The sequence below is a fragment of the Alosa pseudoharengus genome, unplaced genomic scaffold (genome assembly GCF_046254945.1).
Source record: "Alosa pseudoharengus isolate Yale_2024_CS ecotype anadromous, Long Island Sound unplaced genomic scaffold, YU_APseudo_1.1 YU_APseudo_1.1_scf_12, whole genome shotgun sequence".
Taxonomy (NCBI): domain Eukaryota; kingdom Metazoa; phylum Chordata; class Actinopteri; order Clupeiformes; family Clupeidae; genus Alosa; species Alosa pseudoharengus.
In genome coordinates this window covers 19,206,752-19,234,747 of record NW_027468587.1, presented here as the reverse complement: position 1 = coordinate 19,234,747, position 27,996 = coordinate 19,206,752, and the positions used below count along the sequence as shown (strand labels likewise).

General features: G+C 43.6%; 1 protein-coding gene across 1 annotated transcript; it reads right to left on the bottom strand.

The window, feature by feature from the left end:
- Positions 1-20: 20 nt before the first annotated feature.
- Positions 21-27,763, bottom strand: gon4lb (gon-4 like b). Its single transcript, XM_076280374.1, has 31 exons — positions 27,705-27,763; positions 26,753-26,994; positions 26,475-26,567; positions 25,953-26,215; positions 25,276-25,350; positions 25,122-25,172; positions 24,989-25,027; positions 24,640-24,738; positions 24,419-24,541; positions 23,968-24,144; positions 20,719-20,941; positions 19,275-19,376; positions 18,868-18,908; positions 18,040-18,158; positions 13,545-13,746; positions 12,906-12,992; positions 12,195-12,369; positions 10,130-10,268; positions 8,159-8,309; positions 7,811-7,927; positions 5,387-7,678; positions 4,880-5,159; positions 4,387-4,550; positions 3,787-3,993; positions 3,053-3,196; positions 2,444-2,740; positions 2,206-2,316; positions 1,903-2,062; positions 1,366-1,684; positions 1,175-1,277; positions 21-1,081 (listed from the first exon to the last, which is right to left on the bottom strand). Exons 2-31 carry the CDS (start codon positions 26,982-26,984, stop codon positions 968-970), a joined length of 6,699 nt encoding a protein of 2,232 aa, XP_076136489.1. The 5' UTR covers positions 26,985-26,994; positions 27,705-27,763; the 3' UTR covers positions 21-967.
- Positions 27,764-27,996: the final 233 nt, after the last annotated feature.

The following is a 27,996-nucleotide window of genomic DNA, read 5'->3' as shown; positions in this document are numbered from 1 at the left end:
TTGATATATGGTCCGATTAATACAAATACAGCAGCTTTTTATTTAAACAAGTCCACCCATGTCCATTTTGAACTTGTGCAAATTAAACACATTAACTAGCACAAATAATTAAAAATACAAAAATCACCATATTAAAAATACTGTACATTGCCAGACCTAATCCAGCCATTATTTATATATTTACATCAGTACAAAAGAAGCAAAGAAAAAGTTGGTTTTGCTTTAGACAACTTGGCTGGTGTTTCACACTGAAGCACCAATGTGACCAACAAATGTGAACACTTCAAAGTCTCATCAATGAATATGGGTGCAAAAGGCTTGTGTCCAATGGTCTGAACTAACTAACTCCATTCATTTGGTGCACTCTGTGGTTCTGATAGATGTGGAGTGATAGGGTAAAATAGTTTACGGCATATAACTGGTTGTGTGTAGAGTAAGCAAGATAAGACCAACGAAACTGGCATGAAGGTGCAAAGCAAATAGCATTCAAACAGGCAATTTCAAAAGACATATACATCTGTGCACCCCATTCACAATATACTGAATATTGTACCATCGTACCATTGCCAGAAGCAAAAGATACCGTGTTGCTTTAAGCGAGATATGTCTCACAAGGCAGCAAGGATTGCCTTTAACCTCTCCCCATGCACTCCAAATGCTATTTTGTGACAAGGCAGCTTTTTTATATCAAAGGGGAGGGTAGAGCAAACATTTTTTTTTTATGTGAAATGTTGATAAGAGATTGGCATGATGAGGTGAAGATGGTGGGGCTCTGCTTTGCCTAATACTGCTTTAAATAAACAGTTTCTAGTATCTTTATGTAAACCAGTCAGGAGACCCCCCCCCCAGTTCATATCACCATTAGCAAAGGTGTTATGAGGTCAGTCCTACTGCACTGCTCCTCTCAAGTTCAAGTTCAGCAGTGCTGAGGATGGGTTCAGAAGGTTGTTGTTTTTTCCGGTGCTAGTTAATCTTGCTCCTCTTCTGAGTGGTGTTCGGTGTTGCTGGCCTCGTCCTCAGAGCTGACCTGACGAGCTGAGGTGTGGAACAAACGCATCAGGTCCCTGAACCTCCGGGACACCTAAATTAAGATGGCCGGAGGCACAATTAGTGAAAACAAAGGATAAGAACAATGCAATGTGGAAGTGTTTTTTGTTCATGAGTGAAGGTGTACCTCGCTGGCAGTCTTGTTGCCAAGCTCAGCAGAGATGGCCTGAAAGGTGCTCTGATTGGCTCCTTGCTGTTGACAGGTGGTAAGAATCACCCTGTCTGCTTCCCTGTTTAGAGAAACAAGTTTATCATCACACTGCAGCCTGTGTTTTGGGCTGACTTTAGAGCAGACTTTGTTAAACACATCCTCCTCACCTGGTCCAAAGGATGACCTTTTCTCCAGTGGGGGTGAGGGAGATGTTTTTGGCACAGACGGGGGTGTCTGATGTTGGGCTGGGCCGCGGCTGCTGGGGTGAGTCTCTCTCTCCGGAGGGGGGAGGAGGAGGTGGAGGAGATTTGTCACCCACTGTCAAACTTTCCTCAGTCCTAATGCGCTTCCTCGGGGTGAGGCCATGCTCTTCGTCACCTTCCCTCCACTCCTCCTCCTCATCTTCATCTTCCTCATCCTCCTCTCTGCCTTCCCTGCTGGGATGAAGGTCCCCCTCACTGCCATCCCATGTCAGGCAACCTTGATCTGTTTTTGTGAGCAGGAAAGTCATGTCTTTACAAGTTAACGTACAGTACCGTGTCATTGCTAACTGTTAAAGTTCAGGATTAGAATGTTGTGTAAATGTTCTAAATGTCAGATACTAATACTACATGATGATTATGTGCACAGGAAATGTAACTGTATTACAAAAGCTTAGTGACCGAACTACATTCTATTCACAAACACAATAAAACCATCCATACCATGGCGGGGACTGCTAGCACCACTTCCTATTTCATCTTTGATGTCCGTGTCCACATCTTTTCCCTCCTCCATTTCTTCTCCGCCTCTGTCGGAGGGAGTCCCAGTAGTGGGACTTGTGACTGACGGGTCTGGGCTCTTCACCTTGGACACGTCAGAAGCCTAGGAGACCATTTCACAATACATTTGGCTCAATTCAAATATAGGCTGACTTGATTGACATCAATCACTCTTTCGCAAATCTGGTCCCAACACAATTAAGGAAGTACTTGTAGTGTCCATCACACTAGATAGGGTGTAATCACCTTGCTGCTATGGCAGTGAGAACAGCCCTTTCTCCTGTGTTTCCGCAGTTTAGGGTCATGGACTGTGTCATGACAGGAACAGGGACAGTCTTTCTCCGGCCAATCACAAGCCTGCCATTGACAATATTGAGACAAGATATTAAATTCAGATTGTTTTTCTCAGTAAGAATCAATATAAATTAGGTTTTCAAAATTCATTTAGAAGAAAAACTACCAAAGACAAACCAAGACTTCTAACCTTGTAATTCTCATGCCTTCCCAGTTCCTTCCTCCTTCTGCTTCGAGCAGTCATTGGTGGAATTTTGTGTACCTCATCCTCTTCCTCTAGATCAGGAAGAGTTACTTCCTCAAACCCTCTAATGGCCACGCCCCCTGAGCCCTGGCCGATGCCCTCCCCTCCATCGTCTTCTGGCCAATTAGCTTCCTCAAACTGTCCTGGGCGGGCCGGAGGTGGGCGGAGCTTATCAAAAAATAAGCAGAATTCTCCCTGCAGATGAGTGTGGCCCTTCAGCAGCGTGACCATCTGTTGTTTAAGCTGCGGGACAAAAAAACAAAGGTGGTTTATGTACAGGTGGCTCTTCTCTCATTACTCTAATATGTTCAGAAATATGCGCAAATAAGAGTGTTTAAAGACAAAATGAACTTGATTGGACTTAAATTGACTACCCACCTCTGCACTGCTTTTATTGATAAATGATTCGTTTGCCATATCTATACAAACGCATTTTCAATGCACTGCGCAAGCTTATTAGACTCCACATTTTGACAAATAGCCACATTGCCAATTAACGTGTACGATATAACGTAACCTGCGTACAACTACATGAATCCATGTCCAATCACATACCTCGTTTAAACCTGCAGGACTAAGGCCTGGCCCACTCTGCAGTGCACGCACAATCTTCTGATAGTGGGAGGGATTCTCTCCGAAGCTGATCTCCAGCTGCCTTAGGAAACGCCTGCTACGCTCAAACGCCTGCTGTTCCTCAAACTGTCGGCAAAAAGAGAAAAACAAGAAGATGGATCATAACACACATGCAGCACAACACTTTAAGACAACAGCATCACGTATAAGCAGAGACAGCACTGACACATACTTGTTCTGACTAATGTTCCTTTTTTCTAAGCTTACATATTCCATCCAAAAAAAGATGAACTTCCATTTCTAAGCTAATCTCTCACAACTGAACATTTGGCATTTTGGCCATTAAGCACAGTTTATCTTACAATCTTTCAGTCTTTTAATGGCACACTGCATTCACACAGAATCTACATTTAAGAACCATTCACACCACGAATGATAACTATAAAGATAATAGCAAAAAGTATCGCTCTAGCTAATATGAATGACAACGGCCACACACAAACTATAACGATGACATGAAGAACAATATCAATTTCAGAGCCATTTTGTGAACAATAAAAAGCTGACAGCCAATTAAAACCCATCAAATGAAATCACATTCATCAACACGAGGAGTGTGGACGCTTTTAGCATTACAGTTACAGTTATCTTCATAGTTATCCTTCCCAATGTGAACGGCCATTTACATTGGACAGGGCTGCACGAGAGACCCTTACCAGCCCACACTCGAGGGCCTGCTCTGGCAGCAGGAATGCAGAGAAGTCCAGCAGGAGGTCTGGCCATTCGCGAAGCACAAGCTTGAGCTGGGAGAAGAGCTCAACGGCATTGCGGGTCTCGCCTGCCTTGGTTCTCTGCTCAAACTCATAGAGCAGGCCCAGGAACTCCTCCACCTTCCCTGGCACGTCTTGCAGGGTCTCACGCACCTGCAGAGTGAAGGAGGAGGAGGAGGATACAAAACCGGTATAGGAAATAATGAACAATAGGGGGGGAGGGGGCAGATTATACACAACTTGTGTTCTTGACAGTTATGGTGATGCATGCAACTTTGCTAAATCAGTCAGCCCAGTACAAGACTTCTTCTCCTCTCCTATGATATCAATTTTGTATCAGATGTTTTTTTTTTTTTTTTTTAATCATCATTACAAATTAAATTGTTCTAATCAGACTATTTACCGGAGCCTTCATTCACTCACTTAGTACCTTTAATATGTTTAGCTGCAAAGCATATATTTAATACAGAATATATTAAAGTGGTATGAGCTAGTTGTTATTGTAGTGTTAGTGTAGCTTGTTACTTTGTGTAGCTAGTTCTTTACCCTGTTAAGATAGGCTTGAGCAAAGGCATAATCCTTGCTTTCCCTCATGGGATCGTTGTCAAGGATGCGGTTGTCATAGAGCAGCAGCAGTTTGGCCGTGTCCTTGCTGCATCTCTCCTGGCGACGGCTGCGCTTCAGACTCTGTGGTGGAGGGCGGCCACGACCTGAGGGTTGACACAACAGAGGGTGAAAAAAAGAACACCAAGCTTTCAAGTTCACATGAAAGTAAGCTTATTTTTGGACTCTGCTACTGTGGATAATGAGGCATGCTAAACACAGTTTCACACCAAAAAAGCATCATTTATTTAGGATAGGAGGTTACGTCTCAAATTCAATTGTTAATTTAGAATGTTCCTTTAAGCAAGTTTTTTAGAGAAATGTGTGTGTCTACCGCTAAGGTTATAATGTGTCAGGAGATGAGTCCATGCCAGGAAAGATCTGAAAGATCTAAATGATCTAAAGATCTAAATCTAAATCACTTCTGAACAGTCACCTCTTCCCCGTCCAGCTCCCTTCCCACTGGTCTGCGGTGGACCGTCCTCCTCCTGGGGAACGTCTCCTTCAGGGAGCTTGCTTGCTCCGCCGTCCCCGAGTTCCATCTCCTCTCCCTTCACAGCCCCTTCCTCCTCTTCCTCGGAGTTCTCCTCCTGAGAATTCTGGGACACTGGAGAGTTGGGAGAGGCGGGCGAGGTTGGAGAGTTGTCCTCCTCCGAATCACCTTCTCCACAGAGTCTTCTCTCAGACGCAAGCCATGTCAGTTTCTCCATCGTTTCCTTATCAGAAGAACACGTTTGATTTGCATTACATACACTTCTCTAGATTAAAAAGCATAAATAATCTACCATAATTTGCGTTGCTTTTCATGAAAGACACATAGACACAATGCAGTGCAAAAGCACATTAAGTTATAATGGATATAATCAACAAAAATGGAATGCATGCATAACACTAAAGATTCCATTCATACTATATTTTTGAGGTTGAATATAATCATCACTACCTGAAGTTCTGGAATGGAGAGAACAGATTCTTCTGAGGCTGACGACATCACTTCCTCTTCATCTTCATCCTGAGTGAGGTCATCAAAGTCCTCCTCTTCATCCTCCTCCCCAGGTCTATCCCTGTCTCCATCTCCATCCTTATCTCTATCTCCATCACCCCCTTCTCCACTCTTATCTCCACCGCCATCCTGATCTCCCTCTTCACTCTTTTTCCCACCATTCTGTTCTGCACCCTCATTCCCATCTTTCTCTCCTCCTCCTCCACCTTGGCCATTCTGTTGTTCTCCTCTATCTCCATTTTCTCTTCCACCACTGTTTCCATTGCTTTCCCCCACAGGTATGTCCTCAGTTCCTGAAGTCAAGGTGAGTAGCTCTGGATGGCCGTGCCCCTCTTGTCTGTGGTCAGCCATGGGTGATCCTGACTCTTCACTCTCCTCACTCTCCTCCATCCTTTCCATGGCATCAGAATGGCTGTCCAAGCTCCAGGCTGGGCTACCTGAGGACTCTGAAAGTGTCAGGAGAGGGTTTCCTATAAATTCTCCATTGTCCTCCTCATCTTCCCACTGACCAATTTCAGTTTCTTCTGTTTCTTCTTGGGACTGTGGCTGCTCTTCATCCCAATCCTTAATCCCCTCAATGAGTTTCACCATCCCTTCACAGACTTCCTGCAGAGAAGCATTTGCAGATGGATCCAATTTTGAAGATTGGACATCTTTTCCAGGGTGATTATCACTATTAGTTTGGGGTTCTGGGGTCTTTGGTGGGGGAGGCATGTTTGGCACTTCTTTGGTAAGAGACACACAATTTTTAATTGATTGTTGAACAGTTGGTCCATTTGCCAACAAGCAGTTCTGAGGAACCAGGAAGAACTGGGATGCACTGCCAGAAGTAGTCTTGACCAAAACCAGCTGGGATCCTTGTTGTGATAAACTATTCAAACAATTATCACGGTCAATGCTCACTGTGGAAGTCATTACAGTTGTGTTACTGTGAACTGTGGGCTCATGTGTTGCAAAACTGGTGGCATCAGTACTTGAGCCCTGATGACCAGAGCACTCAATGTTTTGTGATGTACCAACTGGTGGACTCTGGGCAGCAGCAGGGCTACATACGAACTCCCCTATTGACCCACCAGTGCTGTTCCTGATTAGTTCTCGGCCGTCTGCTTTGGGTACGTCTGGGCTTGCCTTGCCACTGGTGGATGCCATGAGAGGAGAAGAAGGGTTGTGAGACAAGAACATTTGACCGGTCTTCAGCTGGGTGCCACTATTTGGGGGTGTGGGTGGCGCTATCTGGGAGGGATCCAAGGTAGACAGGATGGGCAGCAATGCTGTCGCCAGGTCTTGTGGTTGGTCACTTGTGGATTCACTGACCAGTAGGGAGGCAGTGGATGTCTCAATGACTACTTCAGTGTTTGAGCCAAGACTGATGCTGTCGGGATCTTGTAAAGAAATAGTTGTTACCGGCATAGCAGCGGAAGGGTTTTGAACAACATCCAAGCCTCCATTGACCCTCTCCTCTCCAGTAAGTGGTGCAGCCTCCGCATCTAGGCTCTTAACACTTAGCACCGTAACTCCGTGTTCGGCGGAGATGGATAGCAGCTGAGGTAGCTGAGGGGCTTGCTTATGGGGTGCAGGCTGAATTGGGAGCAATTTTCGAGGGAGGGTTTGCTTTGGGGGATTAGGTTTCTTGGGCTTTTGGCTTGGTTGTGCCATACGTGTTGTAAGCACACCCTGGCCGAAGACAGGAGCACCCAAGGACGTTGTGTTGGGGATCTGGATGATGCCAGTTGAAAAGCCAATTTGTGCATTTCCTGGCCCCATGCAGCCAGACCCCTGAACAATCCGCCGAGTGAAAGGTTGCAAACTCACAGGAGCATGCGAGTTCACTGGTACAGTCCCATGGGCTGGAGTCAACATTGTTGTAGCCAGTGGGAGGGCCCCTTGAATGGGAGTGTAAGGGGCACTGGCTAATAAAATGAGGCCTTGTGACGAGGGCTGCCCTTGGATTCTTGCCAAGCTGGATATGCCAGTGGCACGGGTAGGAGCTTTAGCCAGGGGTGCCAAGGAAGAACATGAAAATGCACGGAAAGGTTTTGCCTTGGATTTGGAGTTTGCAGCACGATGTTTCCCTAAGGGATGCATGTGTAGGGTAAGATTTTCTGGTATGGACTGAGGGTAGCGTATGCCTTCAGGGAAGATGTAGGGAGGGGATAATCGGGTCTTTTCAGGGGTTGGCTCCAGCAGTTTATTGTACTCCAAGACAGCCCTGTGGATATGTGGTAAGCTTTTCTGTGGGAAGAAGAAATTTCAGGCATGAATGGCATAGTCACTTTAGAATTAGGTGATCTGAATTAGGTTATGCTTTCCATCACTTGCAATTTGCTTGCATAATTTTCAAGATAAACAGAGGTGCTACTGTACCTTGAGCCAGTGAGGCAAAAGAGCCTCCTCTCTCTCCACCGGAGGGCGCTCTTCACCAGGCATCACAGGAACACAAGCCAGTTGCAACAGAGGCACCACATTATGCTTGAAGTAGTCCTGTACAAGAGAACATATCATAGTTCAGGCAATACGGCATCCATTTTGTCTTTTGTCGCTTAACAAAAGAGCATCAAAAGAGTAACAAAAGAGGATGTTGGATACAAAAAGATGACTGGAAACATAACATTTTACTTTAAACAAAGTCCAGTTACTACAGATGAAGAAAATGAATCCAGAACCACACATTTTAAAATTGCACCCTACAGGGGATGCATCCACAGTACTGACCTTGATGACGTTGTCCATAGCACGTGGGACACACAAGTCCTGAATATGAGTCTGCAGGTTCTCTTGTTTCTTGTTTCTGAGCAAGTAGCGGCAGATCAATTGGTGAGGCACTTCTGTGGCTTTGAAGTGCTTCAGGCCCAGAACAATTAGACTGGTGGAGGGAGGGGGGGTGTGGGACAGGGAAGAAGAGGAGTCAGTATGCTTCACTGGGCTTCTGAGTGTTTACTGCTTCTATCTCTATGAGACACTTCTAGCTACATAGCAGAGTGTGTCATTTAGCTCCTTTATGATAGCTGGGTGTTTTCATTGGGTTATTTTGGGGCTCTCTCACAGAAAGTACACCAACTTAAAGAGGTTGTTTTGCTAACTGACCTGCATTATGGGGATGAGTCACTCTAAAGTAGTGTCACATGGTATATTCATTCATTGTTGTTTTTGAGCAATTATAGTGAACTGTATTTGTGTGGCAGATGGGTTCAATACTCAAATGCACTATAAAATGACGGTGAAGCCATCAGATAGCAGGGGTCAACAAAAGAGAGATAAAAGATTTAACAGCGACACAGACAGGGAGACGTGAACGTAAGTTAGACAGACATTCATGTTAATTCATTTAGCTGACGATTTTGTTCCAGGATGACTTACAATGAGGTACAGTACAACAGGACACAAGGAGACTTAGTGCAACAATAAATACATGCAATACAAAACCAGGGGACGGCCGTGCAGTTTGAGTTAAAGGAATACGCCACCCCTAGGTGAAATTGGGTCACTCCCCGCAGTCCCTAGAGTTGGATGAGTGAGCCAAAGCGTTTTATAGCCGACCCAGCCATTGTCCTAATCTAGAAACGGTGTGTGCCAACCCATGCCGACTGAAATGGAGTGTTTATGCTGTGCAGAGTGGGATAAAATACTGCCATCGATGGTGGGCAACGCTCCCGAAGAGGAGCGTGACCGCACTTGTGTCACTGCTATCGACGACTTCTCAGCAATGATCCATCCTGCAGTCCTCAGTTTTTTTTTCCACACTCCACACTCACACCACCAGTTCGTGTTTGCTCTCGTTCTCTCATCCGACTCGCCTTGACTAGTCGCAACGTCCTCTTTTCCCAGATCCAAAGCTTGCAACTCCTCTTCAGTGAACTCCGGTTCGAAAAGGTAGGGTCTTGGATCTTGGTAGTCGAAGTCATCATCTTCGTCTATCGTGTAATCTTCCATATTCATCGCCATTAGAACTCTTAGAGAAAGCCCACCTGTCAGTGTCAGCCTAGTAGCAGAGAACTCACGCTGGTGTATTGCCGGAAGTTGAGGGTTTACAGATGCTGCGTGATGTCTTTGCGCCTGGCAGTGGTGCTTTGCCGGTGCTATGCCCGAAAATAGTTCCAAATCTAAATTGGTCTAGTAAATCCCTTTGTGTTAATTTGCATTGATATTTGTACTCAATGTGAATGTACAGGTTACGAGAAATAATGATAAAAAATCTTGAGTTATTTGATTCACTTTTGCAACGACATGCTAGCTGATATCGCCGGATTACATAAGATAAAGCTAACCGGGACGTTTCTAGATTAGGACAATGGCTGGGTCGGCTATAAAACGCTTTGGCTCACTCATCCAACTCTAGGGACTGCGGGGAGTGACCCAATTTCACCTAGGGGTGGCGTATTCCTTTAAGCCAAGGGATGTAGTCAAGAGAGACAGAAGTGACACATTGAAAGACAACTGGAGAGGAATAAGAAAGCGGACTGGAGAGAAACCAAAAGAATGACCTCTGCAGGGGGCGCTGTGGCGCAATGGGTCCAAGTGCCCACAGGGACCCAGGTTCAAGTCTGACTGAGGTAATTTCCTGATCCCGCCCCATATCTCTTTCCCTCTGACTTCCTGTCAGTGTCTTCACTGTCCTGTCTGATTAAAGCCATAAAAAGCCCCCAAAATATTCATTGTTTTCAAGCATGACGTCTGTGCCCATACCTGTCTTCTCCCTTGGTGAAAGTGACCCTGCAGGGGGCGCTGTGGAGGGCAGGATCCAGGCTGCAGTGGGGCAGGAGCTCAGGGTACATGAACACCGGCCGGGTGGCCAGCAGCCAGGCCAGCTTTGGAGGAAGCACCGCTGTGGGAGAAACAACACAGGAGGTCAAATAACACTGCCATAAATAGAACTGACAAGGTGTCTCTGGCTCTCTGTGTGACATTTTGTATTCACAAAGTTAGAGCTTACTCAAGTTTGTTTGTTTGTTTGAGTGTGTGTGTGTGTGTGTGTGTGTGTGTACATGCGTCTGTGCGCATTTGTGTGTACTGAGTCATAGTCAATCTGTATGACCTGTATCTTCATATTAGCAAAAGGGTGGTGACACTGATAATAATCTGATTCACTCATGAACTCTGTATCTGTTATTTGAGTGTAATTGTAGTCTTTTAAGCATTTATCTACAACCCCAAAAAAGTTGGGACGTTGTGTAAAATGCAAATAAAAACAGAATGTGTGTCTCATAAACCCATATTTAGCAGCAAAAAGGACATAGACAACATATCAAATGTTGAAAATGAAAATTTGGACTAATATATATATATATATATAATGGAAGATATATATAAATTTGATGGCAGCAACATGTTTAAAAAGAAGTTGGGACAGGGAATGTTTACCACTGTGCTGCTTCACCTCTTCATTTAAACAAAATTCTGTAAATGTTTAGGAACTGAGGAGACCAGTTGCTAGAGTTTTGAGAATGAAATTTGGAATATGGGGTATTCTTAGTCATGTTTGTCATTCCATAATGCACCTAATTTGACAGGTCAGGACTGCAGACAGGCAGTCTGGGTTCTTCCTCTATGGAGAAATAGTGTTTAAATATGTGCAGAATTCATTATGGCATTGTTTTCCTAAAATATGCAAGATTCTTCCCATTCAGAATTGATTGTGCTTTGCCAGATGTGCAAGATGCCTATGCTGTAGGCACTAATGGACCTCCACACCGTCATAGATGTTGGGTTTCGAGCTGAACTCTAAAACAAGTTGGATAGGTTGGATATTTGGATAGGCCCTCTCCTCTTTATCCCAGAGTCCATGATTTCCAAAAAGACAAATTTTGATTGTTCTAACCACAGGACCTTTTTTCCATGTTATCTCAGTCCATTTTAAACAAGCTCAGGCCGAGACTGTGGTATTTTCTATATCCTGTCTCAATACAATTTTGGCTGTTGCATGGTTTGAAGTGTTTGATACACTGCCCGGCCAAAACAAAGAGGTCAACACCTGGATTAAACTAAGCAAATTGGTAAGAGCCTCCCTGTGGGGGCAATGCTATGGGTTGCTGCAGTTGGTCAAGGTCTAGGTTCAGCAACATTATGCGCCTAAAGAATGAGGTCAGCTGACTACCTGAATATACTGAATGACCAGGTTATTCCATCATTGGATTTTTTATCCCCTGATGGCACAGGCATATTCCAAGATGACAATGCCAGGGCTGAAATTATAAAAGAGTGGTTCAGGGAGCATGAGACATCATCACCAGACACAGAGTCCAGACCTTAACCCCATTGAGAATCTCTGAGAAATCAGGCATGTGCTGGAGAAGACTTTGCGCGAAGACTTTGTGGTTTAAATCTCCCATCATAAATACAAGATCTTGGCAAAAAATGAATGCAACGCTGGACAGAAATAAATGTTGTGACATTGCAGGAGCTTGTGGAAACGATGCCACAGCAAATGCGTAATCAAAGCTAAAGGCGGTCCAACAAAATATTAGAGTGTGTGACTTGTTTTTTGTCCAGGCAGTGTATGTTGTGGGTGTCCTTTTTGCAACTAAATATTCTATTAAATAGAGCTTAAGAGATCTGCAGATTATTACACTCTGTTTTTATTATCATTTTATACAACGTCCCAACTTTTTCCTGATTTGGGGTTGTATGTACACGTCTATGCCATCTTCATTTTTAAAAAATTCGGTACCTCCACCACTCATCTACCTCTGATCTGAGGCCCTGTAACATTTCCCTGGTTCTGAGGTCTCTGAGCTGACTTGTTTCTGCTCACCTGGGTGAGAGCGTAGAGGTTTGGCAGGAGGCAGGAGGACGGAGGGGGTGTTATTCAGCTCCTCCAGCAGGTCCTGGGAGGGCTGCAGGTTGCAGGCCCGGAATGCACTCACAAAGCCCGGCTGCAGCGCTGCCTTCATCTGCTCTCCACGCTCAGCAAACGACTGCAGCTCCGACTGTGATAGGAGGAGGATTTTATAATACTCTTCACTTGTAGAACACTTTTAGAAATCCATGTTACAAGGTGCTTAACAAAGGCAGCGTAATAGAACACATGGACATACGATCATCAAGTTAAAAAGAAAATGTTACAACTTTTTTGTGCTCAAGCTGAAGAGAGAGGATGGGGGAATTAAGGTATATTGGTTCAAGATCACAGCAGAGTGAAAAGAAAATGTTGATGATCAAAGAGCAGATTTTCTGTCTGATACCAGGCAAGCAGACACACACATCTGCAGCTTCCACTGGAAAACACTGAGGGCAAAAATTATATTTTCAAACTCAAGACATTTATGTCCATTCTGACTATCTTTATGGTCCTGACACACACACACACACACACACACACACACACACACACACACACACACACACACACACACACACACACACACACACACACACACACACACACACACACACACACACACACACACACACACACACACCCCTCTGTAGCCCTCCCACTGAAACGTGCACACAGTAAACTCACCAGGTACATCTTGGTGGTGACTGCTTCATTGTGCAGAGCTTCCACTGGAGTGCTTAGCATGTTTACTTGTGTGAGCAGCTGGATGTGCTGGATGGGGGGGGGGGGGGGGGGGGGGGTGTTACACAATGATAAAACACATTTAATACAAACTGCCAATTATTCATACCAGTAAGAGTACCACAGATAGTAGGCTATGCCCAAGTGAATGTTTGGTCAGCTGGGACAGGTCAACAGAACAGGTGTTAAAATGGGTTCATAACATGTATAGGAAGTTTAAATTGCGTTGAGTAGGTCTTCAGAAAATTAATTATGGTCTTGGTCTTAACCAGCAGTTTCAATGTACCGGTACTCAAATCCAGCATTAATGAATGAATTGTAAGCTCTCAGAAATTAATTTCTGTCTTAAACTTAACACACCTGGCTCAGTCAGCTAGGGGCTTTATAATTTGATGAAATCAGTCTAGTGTGTCTGCCAAAGGTCAACCATGCGCTGCACTGTAGGTTCCCCGGAGTGGCACTGACAATTAATCACTGCAGGTGGCCATGGCACTAACAACTCCCAGGAAACCCAATGACAGACAGACAAACAAGTGCTTTGAATGCGAGCGTGTGTTGAAAGACTGAATGATAACACCTCACCTGCTGAACCTGCTGCTGTAGCTGCCGTTTCTGTGCCGCCGAGAGGACCAGAGTGCACGGTGGGGGAATCAAGACCACTTGCGGCACAGGTGCACTGTGGGAAACCCTGGGCTGACTCTCTCTGCACTGAGGCGGGGAGTCCTGCTGACCCATGACAGTGAGCCGGCAAGCATTGAGGATCTTGGCCAGAGGTTCCTCAAACCTGAGGTAGCACAGGACAGGTTCAATGGCAATCCCACTTTCCAGAGGTATGAGAAATGTTATTAACGCCTTTTTTTGTAGTGAAAATGATATTCATGACATAAGAACAGATGATGAAGACTCTTAAAGAGGCAGTATGCCACAACTAGCCACTTCAATACCTCGCCATTAGACTTGACCAGCTGGAGGATGTTCTTCATGGCAACAACTTCAAAACTATTTTTCTACGGACAGATATTCCAACCAACGGCCACAGCTATGTGGCCATGCTTTTTCAGTAGTGTTTTTTTTTTTGTTTAACCAAAACTAATTGCTTTAAGGTTAAAAGTACGCTATGCAAAATTTTCACCTTAATATAACCTTAATGAAGTCAATCTGATGGTAAATGAACTTGTAATAGATTAATCGTTCACATAGCATAGCTATACACAGCATAGACGTAGTGAGTTGCTACCGAGAAAACCAGCCATGCAACTTCAAGAACGGCGATCCGACAAATCTCGCAAGAATTGTGAAACATTACCTTTGGCCTGTTGTTAATCCTTCACCTCCACAACAAAAGCATTTTCATTGTGCATACGGGGGATAAGTCACGAGAAGTTTGCTATTTACAACAGCAGAGTAAAATATAAATATATCGCGACTCTAGAGGGAGCTCTAGAGTTGCCAAAAAATACCTAAACCTGCATAGTGTACCTTTAAAGCCAGCTGTAACACAAAATTTCCACAAATCCCGTGGAGCTCTCAGATCAATTGTGCTGTTTATGGCTGAATGGAGACCAACCAATCATGCTCACACACACATACACAGCTTTGTGAAGTAGCAAAGCGGCAATGAAAGCTGTTCACCTCACAGTAAAAACAGGACACACCACACACAGTGGCACCACACAATGGCCAAGACAACTGTACATTCTGTTTGTGTTCATCTCGAGTGTCCATCTGTATACCACAAGTATCTGTTCCTCAGCGGGTGCTGTGTTACATGAGGCCTCAGTCACCTCCATCACAGCTCGATCAGCCTGAGGGCAGCCACCCTCGCTCACACCATCCGCGGCAGGCCACTGACCAGGGACCCATGGAAACAGGACTCTGGCACTGACGTCACGCTCAACCTCGTTAACATTTACGGGCCGCCGAAGGATACCCAGATCTCTATCTGTGCCCTGGACAACCATTGTCGTGACGCCAGCAGCGTCCACTGCCTGCGTGGGGCGGCCGAGCTTTGGCCCCAGCTCTGTGTACTAAACTAAACGAGGAGCTACATTTCAAATGAGGCAACGACCCTCTATTTATGACCGCATCCATGCACTGCACTGTCAGACCTTAAAACAAGGAACCTTTTTTTTGCCTGAAGGTATTAGAAACTTTCTAAGTCTACGTACAGTTAAGAACAAAGTGATTCATACCCCTGGCAAATATTGATTTAATGTTGATTTTCTCTTGACCAAAAAGTTTGTTCTGACTGAAAATGACACTGCCACATACCAAAAGGTTGTAAGACAATGTGGTAGAAATATGGAATCAAAAAAAAGAAGTGTTTTCATCTTTTTAACATTTTTATGTCCAAAATTATTAATTATTGTCCATTATTATTATAATCATATCCTTTTTAAATAATCAATGGAAACATCTTTATTTGCCATTGCAGCTCTCAAAATGGTTCTTATAATACCTACCAAGCCTCTCCATGTCTCCACAAGGATTCTAGACCGCACCTTTTTAGCAGCAATCAAGGTTTTTAGGCAGGAACGATTCTTTACCATCACTCTGGCCTTTTCAGTCAGAACAAACATATTGGTCAAGAGAAATTTAATCAACATTAAATCAATATTTGCCAGGGGTATGAATAATTTTGTTCTTAACTGTAAATAATTATCTTTCTTTTCATATCTTTAATGGCCTGGCCCATGCCTGAATTCAGGCACAGCGGCTGGGAGCTTTAAGCCCTGCATACTGCAAGCCGTAAACACACATGGTTACCCGTGCTGCAAGTCTTTACTTATTATTTCCTTATCACCCTTCACACATACAAGCTAGAATCATTCAGGTGGGTTCCAGTTATATTCTGTTCCCTTCCTTTCAATCAAAGTAATGTTTTAGTGGCCTACTGGACAGCAAATTTCCTTCACAGATTACTTCTCTTTTTCCCGGCAGACTTGGATTGATGGTCTTTATACAACAGTGCCTGTAAAACAAATATTCCCTGTAGGACATTAAATATTTACTTCAGCTGATGTTATTAAAAGTTGGATAAAAGGTGTTTGATAGAGGACCGGATTGTTAAATAACTATGTCTGGGAACTGCACACAAATGCAGTCCCGAAGCTAATAAAAAAAGGCTTGAGCTTTATCAACATGCTCTTGACGTATTCTAGATTCATAGGGTAATTGCTAAGCAGAGCTATTAGTTGTTTGCTGCCCTTGTTGTGCAAAGCCGTGTTCACAGCTAAACCACGAGTATGACAGTAGGGTGATTTCCGTTTCAAGGAAGGTGAAGAGTTTAATAAAGTTGGTCACTGCCAACTGAACTCTGTTACAGTGAGCTATGCCGCTAGAGGGGAGACACAAACTGCTCTTTGCCAATTCAATGATAAGAGATGGCAAAGAAGAGAGGAAGGAGAAAGAGATAAAGAGAAAGAAAGAGGGAGAAAGGGGGGGGGGGGTGTAGAAAGATGGGACCGGTACATGAGGGATTTCCGAGATACTGAGACAGAGATTGAGGGTGAGTGAGTGTGCCTGTCTGTGTCCTCTCAGGGAGGGGGTGGGGTGCTAGCAGAATGGACAGGCAGGCAGCTGCTGGCTATTCCCGTATGCCTACCCTATTCTTGGCTGGTCGCACTGACGTCTCCCCCAAAACACACACACACACACACCCACACCTTTCAACATGAGACTTAATTTATTTTCTCAATCTGAGCCCATACGCTGATGAATGCTTTGGCACCTGGACCAGCTTTGACGTGCTGCCAACTGAGGCACACAATAGGTCTGCCAGATGAGAAAACATTAAAGTCTCTGACTCCCAGTCAGCAAGATAGAGAAACATGGACAATTAAGGATCACTGCCTCTTAAAATATATTTTGGGGAATAAGTTAACAAGTATATTCAAGATAGCATGCTGAACAATTATTTTGGAATGGACATGGCACACCTTGTCAGGCCTGATAAAAGTGTCTGTTGACAGCAAATGAGACATCTTTGATGTCAATTACTCGCATGTTAGCTTGTTACATGTCAATTATCCATAATTGCTCCTCAAAATCGCATATGCTCCACAATTACTGAGAATACAAACACACTTCCAGGAAGTCAGTAATGGTTAGAGGGCTATGTGTCTGTTTTGTTGTGCTCTATGTTGATAATGAGGTGTCTTGTAGCTCTGTAATGCAGGGGCTGTGACACTCATTCTTCAGAGCGAACAGGCTTCTGCACCCAAAGAGCATCTCTCTGCCTCCCTACCCAAACAGCCACAGCACCCCTCTGCTGCACTGTCCCGAAGGGAGGACTGTGTGTGTGTGTGTGTGTGTGTGTGTGTGTGTGTGTCCACATGTAATGTATATGAATCAATGTGTGTTATTAACACATGTTCCCAATTCTACTGCATATAACTTAGTAACTCAGTTTCATATGACAAACGTCAACAAATGTGTATCATCATGTTCTTTAGACTGTCAACAGAGTGAACAGGTAAGGGGTTTAATTATGTGTATAGTTTAATAGTCAGAAAATAATGGATGGTGTACGTGTGTGTGAGTGTGAGTGTGAGTGTTCCTCCTAAATCCATTGTGTGTCACTGGATACACATGCACAAGTGTGGGTATTTCCAGATACGTGAATCATTTACAGCCATGAGGTAACATCTTATACCTTAAGTGAAGAGGCACAAATTGTTTTCCACAAAAGGGGTTAACATTCCGTCCTGAACTGTCACATGTGAGCACCTGGTCACGTAGCCACCGGGAGGCCAGCACTTATCCTTACACTGAGTAAACGATCCATCGCGTATGCTGAGGGCGCTGACTAAGACATACTGTCAACAGCCAGACGGGCTGAGGCAGGGGATTTTTAATCCGCCCGGCTCGTTTTTAGGTGAAGGGGTAAAATCCACAGCAAATGAGGTGGTGACTGGCGAGAAGTGAAAAAGGTGGAAAAGGAAACGGAACCGGATGTGGGAGAGGGGAGTAGAAGAGGTCAGTCAGAGAGAGGTGCAGGCTTCTGGAGAGGAGGGAGGAGGGAGAGTGGAGTAGTGAGGAGAGACGTACTGAAAAGAGGATTTGTGAGATGCTGTACCTTATGGCCTGAGGAACGTTGAAGTTGGGGGCAGTGGGAGGTGGTGGCTCTTCGTCCCTCTCCTCATCTTCCTCATGCCCTTCCCTATCCTGTTCACGACAACCCAGCTCATCCTGGAACTGGGGAAGGTTGGGATAGATAAAGCAGCCAGCAGAAAGAGAATATCATTGTCAAGGTGGTACCATGATTTATCAAAGCAGAGAACGAGCAAAGGATTTACTTGGTGCCCTCTATAAATCAATCACTACACCATCCATCTACCACACATCTCAGTAGTCTCTAGGAAATTAGTACATTCACCCTCAAGTGTATAAATCTAACATCTGAAAATTAATCAAACTCTTCTGAATTAACTTCTCCCCTGGAAGAGAAGTATGGGAAGTTGTGAGAGCAGAGGCGCTGTGCTCCAAGGACTCTCAGCTACCTGACATTAAAGGAAAACTCCAGCCATTTTTAACATAGATCTCTGTTTCTCAAAGTCACAGAGTACTGTCGGTACGAAAAAAAAACAAAATGAAAACAATCGGTGCTACCTAGCTTAAGTTGCTGCAGCCAACAGTTAAAGCAGCCAGACAGCTACAGTGCTACAGTCTGGGGGCATGATTTTAAAGATGCCCCCAGAGTGTAGCACTGTAGCTACCTGGCTGCAGCAACTCAAGCTAGGTAGTACCAATTTTGGAGCCTTTTTTTCAGGGTTTTTTGTACCAACAGTACTCGGTGACCTCAAGAAAGAGATCTATGTGAAAAATGCCAGTTTTCCTTTAAGAGACTATGCTCTATGGGGGGATTGATGGGAGCATTCATAGAACTGAGGGGGCTAGTACTTACCGTCTCAAACAACTCCTCCATCAGCTCATTCACTTCCCTCTCTAAAAAAGAGAAACAGCGTATGTGCAGTTAGCTACCGGTAACTCAAAGTATCAGCTACAGGTGACACTTGTGTCTGTTAGTTCAAACCAACATAAGTAATTGTTGACATTCATTCCTGCCAATAATGCAGCAAGGCCTCCAATGGTAAATGTCTTAGTATCAGGGTTCCCACTAATTCAAATGTAAAATTACATGACTGGAATAGACTTTCCAGAATTCCATGATCTTCCAGAAATTTCATGACCGTGGGAACCCTGTAGTATTTTTCTATGTACTTGAAGAGGAATAGCAAAAAGTGTACATCACAGGAGATGGGAGCGTTACAACGACCATCTTCCAGAAACACTGGTCACAGATGAACTTACTGGTTATGCGGACAGCCCGGTCAGTACGGTAGTCCTCCTGGTCAGGCTCATCCAGGTCGTCTAGGAAGTTATACTCCGGGTCATCCTCATCATCACCCTCCTCTGCAGAGACAAGATAGAGGGAGTCAGGATGAAGCAGTCAAGATAAAACCACCAGTTCATGACCAGACCTAAAATCTGGCAAAATGACACATTGGACTAAGCTTGGCCTGTTTTCACCTTAGAAAATGAATCAAGACAAGGCACAACAACACTTTCATCGTTTGTAGGTGTGAGTAAAATTGTGCAAATGTGTATGTGTGGGTGTGTGTGTGTGTGTGCGCGCAAGTGTGTGTGCATACGTGCATGTCAGTGAGTGACCGAGCAAGAGAGCCACAGAGTGGACATATGGGAGCAGTGATTCTGCATTTGTTTGATGATGGTAAACGCACACCTTGTGAGGTGCTCACGATGGTAAATAAGACTTGAATTTAGAAGAAGTGTCGTGGCACACTCAGAACTTCAATATGCAGTAATTTTATTTAACCAACGTTTCGGCTTGCGCCTTCATCAGGGTCATTTTCACATAGCAGTGATTCTGCACTACACCTTCTGAGAGCCCAGATGCAGTGATGAAAAGACAACGATGGAGAGAAGGAGAGAAAGGGAAAGAAACAGAGAGAGAGAGAGAGAGAGAGAGAGAGAGAGAGAGAGAGAGAGAGAGAGAGAGAGAGAGAGAGAGAGAGAGAGAGAGAGAAAGAGCTGGAAGGAGAGAAAGAGTTAGACTCAGGAAATGGGGAAAAGGTCAGCAGAACATAAACACGAGAAGGCAAACAGAGTGGGGGCCATTAAAGTGACCATCCACGTACAACACAGACGCAAATAGGAGGCCATTAGGAGTCTTAAAGGCAGCCATCTGAGAAGTGCTGAGAGGGAGCAATATCACACACACACACACACACACACACACACACACACAGACAGACAGACAGACACAGACACTTAATCAGTTTCACTTACATCTAAAAGGGCAAAAACCAAAAATATGAAACGAGTTTGGTTGGTTTGGTTAATCAAACTGTTAAGCAATCAACTAATGAGATTTTTCGAAAAAGAATGAGTTTATGAATCTCTAGATGAAATCCTGTTCCTGGCTGAAGCCTACTTCTTGGTGACACCAGGAGAACCAACTCCTCTGAGAGCACTTCCTCTCTTAACACATCTAACAACCCAACACACCTATGATTTACCATGCACTTACCTCCTTCCCTCCTTTCTACTTCCTTCTACCTCATGTTCCTTCTACCACTATCTTCGACCATACTTTGACTAGTACTTAAACTCCTGCTCTCATCCTTTGGTAGAAGCATTTATTGTAGTAGTATTATTGTTGCAACCCGAGGTCTCCTTTGCAATGTAGCTTGAATGTTAGATGAATACATGTAAACGTAATGTGGCTGCTCACCTTCATTGTCGATGTCTGAGGCCATGAGGCCCTGCAGCCACTCGCTCCAGTCGCGGTCTTCCAAAGCCAAGCCGCAGTCGTACATGTCTGGCGTGATGTCGGGGGCGTGGAGTTCTGCCTCCAGCATGCCCAGGGGGACATCTCGGAGTGGGCGCTTGGAGCGTGTCCGGCATGCCACCAGGCTGTCATTGGCACAATCAGTCCCGCCGGCATTACTCAAGGTCTGAGGGCAAAGGGTTAGATGATGTTTAAGGAATATTGACAGACACTTTGTAATAAGACCAGTGTTGGGAGTAATGCGTTACAAAAGTAATGTAATTACTGTAATATATTGCTGTTTGCGGTAACGCGGTAATGTAAGGCATTACAAAAAAAAAATTGGGTGATATTTACTCGGTACAAACTTCAGTAACGCGCGTTACAATGCAGTTTAACCCAAAATTAAGCGCTTGTTTTGTTTTGATACATATTCGCAAACACCACGCGAGAACAACAGAGGAGAAAAAATCAGCGCAAAATAGTAGAACGTTATCTCCTGATACTGGTTGAATATGACTGTGGCTGCAGCAGACTCGCAGGCGGACTCTATTTGCGGGATGGACATAAGCCTACGCTCATTATTTTCAGCTTGTCAGAGACAAGGCTATGAAGAACATAATAGTTAGTGCACTTTGTGTGCGAAACCGAAAGATCTCTCAGCTCGCGAAATAGCACAAGTAAATTAATGAAACATCTATAGTGCCACGCATCTTTTTGATTCTTGATAAAACACAAACTATGCTGTTGTGCATGTCAGCTTTGTGCTGTGAACTTAAATTGAAGAGAATATGGGATAGAAATGCAGAAAAAGATTGTGTAGCCTGGCAGTGCCACCGCTCCCACCACGCGCATCACGCACTTTGCGTTGGGCACCAAAGGACAGAGGGGGCACCCAAATGTAACCAATGAATAGTAGCTTTACTGCAAACTGCGTTTCACTCTTCATCAATAACGTTTACAATGTCAAAATGCACTAACACGATGTGACATGCAAGTTTGATACCTTTTGGGTTCTCTCAATCACCATGTAGTACTAGAATTGGTGGGTATTCAATCATTCGTTTTCCAAGCATTTAGGCTACATGAAGGACATGATATGCTGAGTCGACTGAAACGCATTCCATTCAGATAGCTAGGTGGATACCAGGCTCATAATTCACTTTATTCGCAAAACGAAATGTGAAGCAACATGTCATTGCATACTTCCATTTCCAAAGCAATGAAGGTTGCTTAAAACAACTTAACATTGTGCATATTATTGTTAATATTGTGCTATCAATGTAACTCAAACAAATAAGGCTTGTAAACAAGAGCTGGCAAAAGGGCATTATGCCAACGTAAAGATCAATGCTCAGTAAAGTGACAGTGCACCATTTATAAGTAAAACAGAATTTCTTCAGAAATTAATGTTTAAAAATACACAGTAATGGTCTGTAAATAGGCCTTTTATTTTACTTTAGGTGTTTGAGTTATCATTTAAATGTCACTCACTCAAAGCCACTCACTTAGGGCACGGAAATAGCCAGCAGGCCACCATCTTGACATGTCTTTATTAAAGGAACCGTATGTAAAAATTGTATTTCAATTAATCATAAAATTGCCCTGATATGTCACTAGACATTAAGAAATCATGTTCATTTCAAATACTTATATCACTGACAACAGTAGTCTGGCCAGGATATTGTCATTTAAAAAGTGAAGTTGCAGCCCTCAACTGATGTTGTTGTTGTCATGTTGTGTTTTGGCCTAATGCGCCACCCTCCACCTATCTACTAATCACAAAGTCAGTAGTGTTTCGTCATCCGGTTGCCAACTCTGCCAGTCAGAGGGGAGGGGAAGGGGATACACCGCTCTACAGTAATTTGAAAGTGATTGTAGTACCCGTTTTGGCCACAATCTTACATACGGTTCCTTTAAGCTTTGATTTACAATATAGTAGGCTCTCTATTGATTTTAATGAGTAGGCCTAGGCCTTAAAGTTACAGTATTTCTATCACAATTTACCAGACTGACCTTTTGTCGGTTTTTAACAAAATTCTGACTATGATTGTTCCTTGTATTGCATTATGAGCACTGCGCCTATTGCATTCTACTGTTGCCTTAAGCCTAGCTCAGTCATTATGCTATACCACATCTCCCTCCATTGGAAGAGCAAGCTGCATTGAGCGTAATAAACTGCATCTAGAATGGCAAATCCATATTTCTAGATATTTTGGTGAAAGTAACTTAAAAGTAATGCAATAGTAGTGTAATGCCTTACAATTCAGAGACAGTAATATTATAATGTACAGTAATAAGTAATGCATAGTACATTATGATTTTGAAGTAACTTGCCCAACACTGAATAAGACACAGCACTCCTCCATAAGTCTATGAGACAAGGGGATGGAGCATCACCTGCCACATGTCAGTCAACAGCACATACAGTACTGTATAGGCCTAGCCAATAAGGCTAACCCACATTAATTATGATAACCTGCATGGAAAGATTATCAACTTAACTAGGCTTTGAATGAAACAAGTTATTCTTTACAGTGAATAAGTATACCTTGTGTTAGATGTAAAACTAGCAGTCCTCTTATACCAATGGGAGCATCACACCAATGCTGACTGCTTTTAAATGCCTACAACTTCAGTGCAAGAAAACATAGCCTACTCGTGCCTACTCAGTTTGGCTTTAGGCTACACCAGGCCCAAGACAATCAACATTTCGGCAGAGAAATGTTTATGCCAGAATGTTAGTGCCTTTTTGGTTCTTTGGAAACAATGCAGCAGGCAATGTTGCTCGGGTTCCGGATAAGGACAAAAACGAAGTAGTTTGCATGGGAAAGTACTATCAAATTCATTGGGGAAAGTTTACAAACGACCAGTCAGTGTGTGCGGGGCACAGGATGACCGACCACTTCAACAAGAGCTAACTAGACAGATTTTATTTAGGAGATTAGCCAATTTTGCTAGCTATCAAACTTGTAATCAACTAGCTTCCTAGCCGCACGTCACTGGTGTGTGTGTGTGTGTGTGTGTGTGTGTGTGTGTGAGAGAGAGAGTGTGTGTGTGTGTGATCATTTGTCCCACCACCACAGCTCAGAGCCAAATAAAGAATGTCTGGCGAACATTTCACAGCACTGTAAAATGACATACACTGCCTGATATAAACACCACATACACGGGGATCTCTGTATAACACCAGTATTTCATCACTGTGTGTACCTGATAGGGCTCCAAGCAGATGGGACTGAAAGCCAGCTCCTCATCCACAGCGTGGAGCTTCTCCATGAAGGTGCAGTCAGGAGGTCCGGTGGAGCGTGGGGAGCTGCAGGACTGTGGAGGAGGAGGGGGGCCCATGGGCACAGCTGCCACTCGCAGGTGTCTGGAAGCCTTTGGTTTCTGGTGGGAGAAGCAGAGGAAATGGTGTTGAAATCAGTGTTGAAGGGGGCGTTGAAAGTATTAGGTGCTCATATTGATGTTTTGCCAATTATCTAACGATTTCTACATGAAGCATGTGTCAACATCCATGGGGCAAGTAAGTAACTGTTCAAATCAATGTAAGTGTACATGACAAAAGTGCACACAAATGTTTGGCATCCACTCTATTAAGCCTAGGAGAAGCATTAGTTTGACAGTAAAAAAATGACATCAACGCTGACTCTTTGGCTCTTACCGGTTTAGGGCTGAGGTACTGCTCATCACCACTCTTAGAATGTCCGACGGGGGTTCTGGCTCCTCCTGCTCTGCTAACCCGGGGTGACGAGGCTGTGCTGTCCACATCACTCTCCTGAAAAGTCTGGAGAGATAACAAGCCACAACCACAAATCACTCTCTATTAGACTCAACCCCGCAACATACTGATATACTGATAGATGAGTGCAGGCTCTCACGCACATCTTCAGCTGTTTCATCCTCCTCATCCTCGTCTGGACAGTACTCTTCATCAGAGGAGTCTTCATCTTCCTCCAAGGGGATGTCAACAAACTGTGGAGGCTAGAGGGATAAGAAGAATGAAACGGCAACTTTTTTCATATATATTTTTTGCCTTGGCTGACAGGAAGTGAGTGGAAGACAGAGAGAGATGGGGTGGGATCAGGAAATGACCCGGGTCGGACTCGAACCCAGGTCCTCATGGGCACTTGGACTCCAATATGGTACAGGCACTGTAGCCACAGCACCCCCTGAAACGGGGACTTTTAATCAAACAGAAAGTTCACTTTTTGTGTGGCAAGTAGATACATACCTTGACTTCTTTAGGCTTTTTGGTCCAGATAGGAATTCCCTGTGACAAAAAAACAGAATGGGTACCCAACCACTGCAGAGCACATACTTCATTTCCCATAATGGCACTAAAAATAAACAAATCAAAACTTTACCTCCCCTTTCTCAACAACTTCTTTGAGCTTAGATCTGGTCATTTTGGGCTCCTTAGATTTAAAACAAAAACATCTCAGAAAGTACCCTGCAAAAGACATATTTTAAAAACTGCAGAAGAAAATAAGTCAGGTAGTATATATTGTGGGAACTCACAAACAATGGCATATCTTGTGTCTCTATGATGGCAGTTTTCATCATTGCCACAACATGCTCATTAGTGATAACTTCCTGTAAACAAATAATACAAAAAGTTTAGTTTGTATGAAATACTTCTCAACTTGCAACAAATAATTGATGCCACCTGCAGTTTCCCTTTTTTTTCTTAAAAATATCTCGAGATGTCTCCAGCGATTTTCACTTGTTATTTTTCCAACCCAAAGATGTAAAAAAAGAAATGCTAAAAATGCCTAAAACAAAGAAAAAACATGCAAAGAGCAAAAAAAAAAAAAACACAGCTACACTCAGGAGCATGCTCTCATAAATAGATCATTATTTTAAACCTAAAAGCATTTCAGCTTTTTGTCAACAATACACAGTACAACACACAATACAAGAACAGCAGTAATGCTACCATGACAACCACCCAAAATCACACACAAACGAACAAGAAAACCAGTGCACAGTAGAACTATTTGGGCCAAATTATATAAATTCATCTGTTCATCTGTTCATCAATGTGAACCTAATACAGAATGGTAAGGACACTCTAAAATGCACTATATCAACTATAATATAATTTCTACACTATTATTCTGTAACTTTGATTAAGAAAACCCTGCTAACTGCATTATGAGAGGACACAGAACTAGCAAAGTATTCAGGAGACCTACATGAAGAATGTCCCTGACGTTGACAGCAGTCAAGTTATGCTCACGCGACTTCCTCTCCAGGTCTCTGTCCAGCTTCCCAAAGTCATCGTCTGACTGGTCGTCACCACCTTCTTCTTCTTCTGTGGTGGACTCGGAGTCCTTCTCCAGCTCATCTTCCTTCTTCTTCTCCTTCCTCTCCTCCCTTTCACTGTCTGTGCAGGTTGTCTTTGCTCTTCTGCCATTCTTCTTCCTCGTTTGTTTCTGTATCTTGCTGTGCTCTTCATCTAAACATGCATAAACAAAACAATAAACATAGGAAGATGAGACATACTCCTGGGCACTGAAACATTTATTAGCTAAAATCAAAACAGATTCCCAACATTACACATAAGACAACAGAGTCCTCTCAAGCAATCAGACTAGCATGGCATGACCAGAGATATTCGCTGTGTGATTGCCGGTGAAAACTGGGCAGGAAGGGATCAGTAGGGAGGCAGAGCCAGTCAGATGTTCCTATTTTCTTTCCTGAAAAGGAGTGCTCACCCAGAGTGATCACCAATCCTGGCTCTGTGTCCTCCTCTGACTGAAGGGAAGATGACAGTAGGCTGGAGGACCGGTTCTCCGACCCACTGTGGTCTAAAAACACAAGTACAACGTGGATCTACATTATATCCAGATACATCTTATTTCCATGATGACAACTCCTGTTAGCTGTTAGCTCCTGTTAGTTTCCTACTATCAAGAAGCAATGTTTTGTCATCTTAAGACAAGTTACAAGCTACTTTTTCATTTAGCTAGCTTCTAGTTTATAACATACTCACCCGAATTGGATGTATTGGCTTGACATTTCAATCTGGGGGATTGCCTTCTGGGTGACTGAAGCGGTTTCGCATTCTTCCTCAACTTCTGTTTCTGCGGAGTGACAGCAAGCCTCTTTCTGGGACTGAGCCGCAGTTTCTTTCTGGCCGGCGACCTCGACCTGACAACCCTTTTAGGTCTTTTCAAGCGAGTAGACTTTGGTTCTGGAGACTTCGTCTTCCGTTTCTGGCCCATTTTCACGGTGCTTGTTAACCAACAGGAGCACACATGATAGAAACAACACGGTTACTTCACTAGTGCCTTAAGTTCAAACGAGTGACAACACAAGGCGCGAAACTCTTGCCCTAACGTTACTGTTGTTGATAACAACATTGTTAAACCCCTGTCTCGAACAGACAGTATTTAAACACTTTACTTTCCCTGCTTTCTGGTTCAGTGGTGATGATAAACATGGTACAACTGGGTGACTAGTTACATTCAAAGACATTAACGCTGCAGTTTGCCTCACTGAGTTCACCTCAATTTCCAAATAGATATACGTTTAGCTAACTTTGACATCATTGATGAGCTTGGCGGGTTGCATATTTATTTGGCTGTGATGATAAACTAACGGAACATTAATGAGAATAATGTCTGCTAAAACCAATAAAATACTCAAACTCGAAAAGAATAAAGAGAACATTTCTTTGTACCCAGAAACGATTGTAACATAACATCGCAGAAGCAAACAGTTAGCTCAGATGTAGTTAGCTAACGCTGGCTAGCTTAATTACACTAGCAAGCTATTGCTAACTGGTTGATTAGCCAACGAGTTCTAGCAAAGATAAATCAACGGTTTGCAAACGGGTGCATTTTTAAAAAAAACCTCAATTTCCTTTTTAATACGTCCAGTGTTGATATACTTAATATTGCTTTAAAACACAATTAAACGAATGGCAAAAGCAACCCGCTTACCCAGACCGGTTTGTTTGTAGCCATCAGTGGCTATGCCCAGAGAATGTCTAACGTAAACGGGCTCTGCTATGCCTAACCAGCTAGCGATGCACTGTGCGACACTCATATTCTTCCCTATTACATCTGTAGCCATATATTATGTTCCACATTTATGTGCCTTCGGATCCAAAAAACGTCAGCGAGGGAAAAGTTAAATGAATGCAAACAATATTATCTTCCAAATATGTAGTATACACATAACATAAATAACTAACCATACTTAGGCCTAAATGAATACGTTTAAAACATTTGT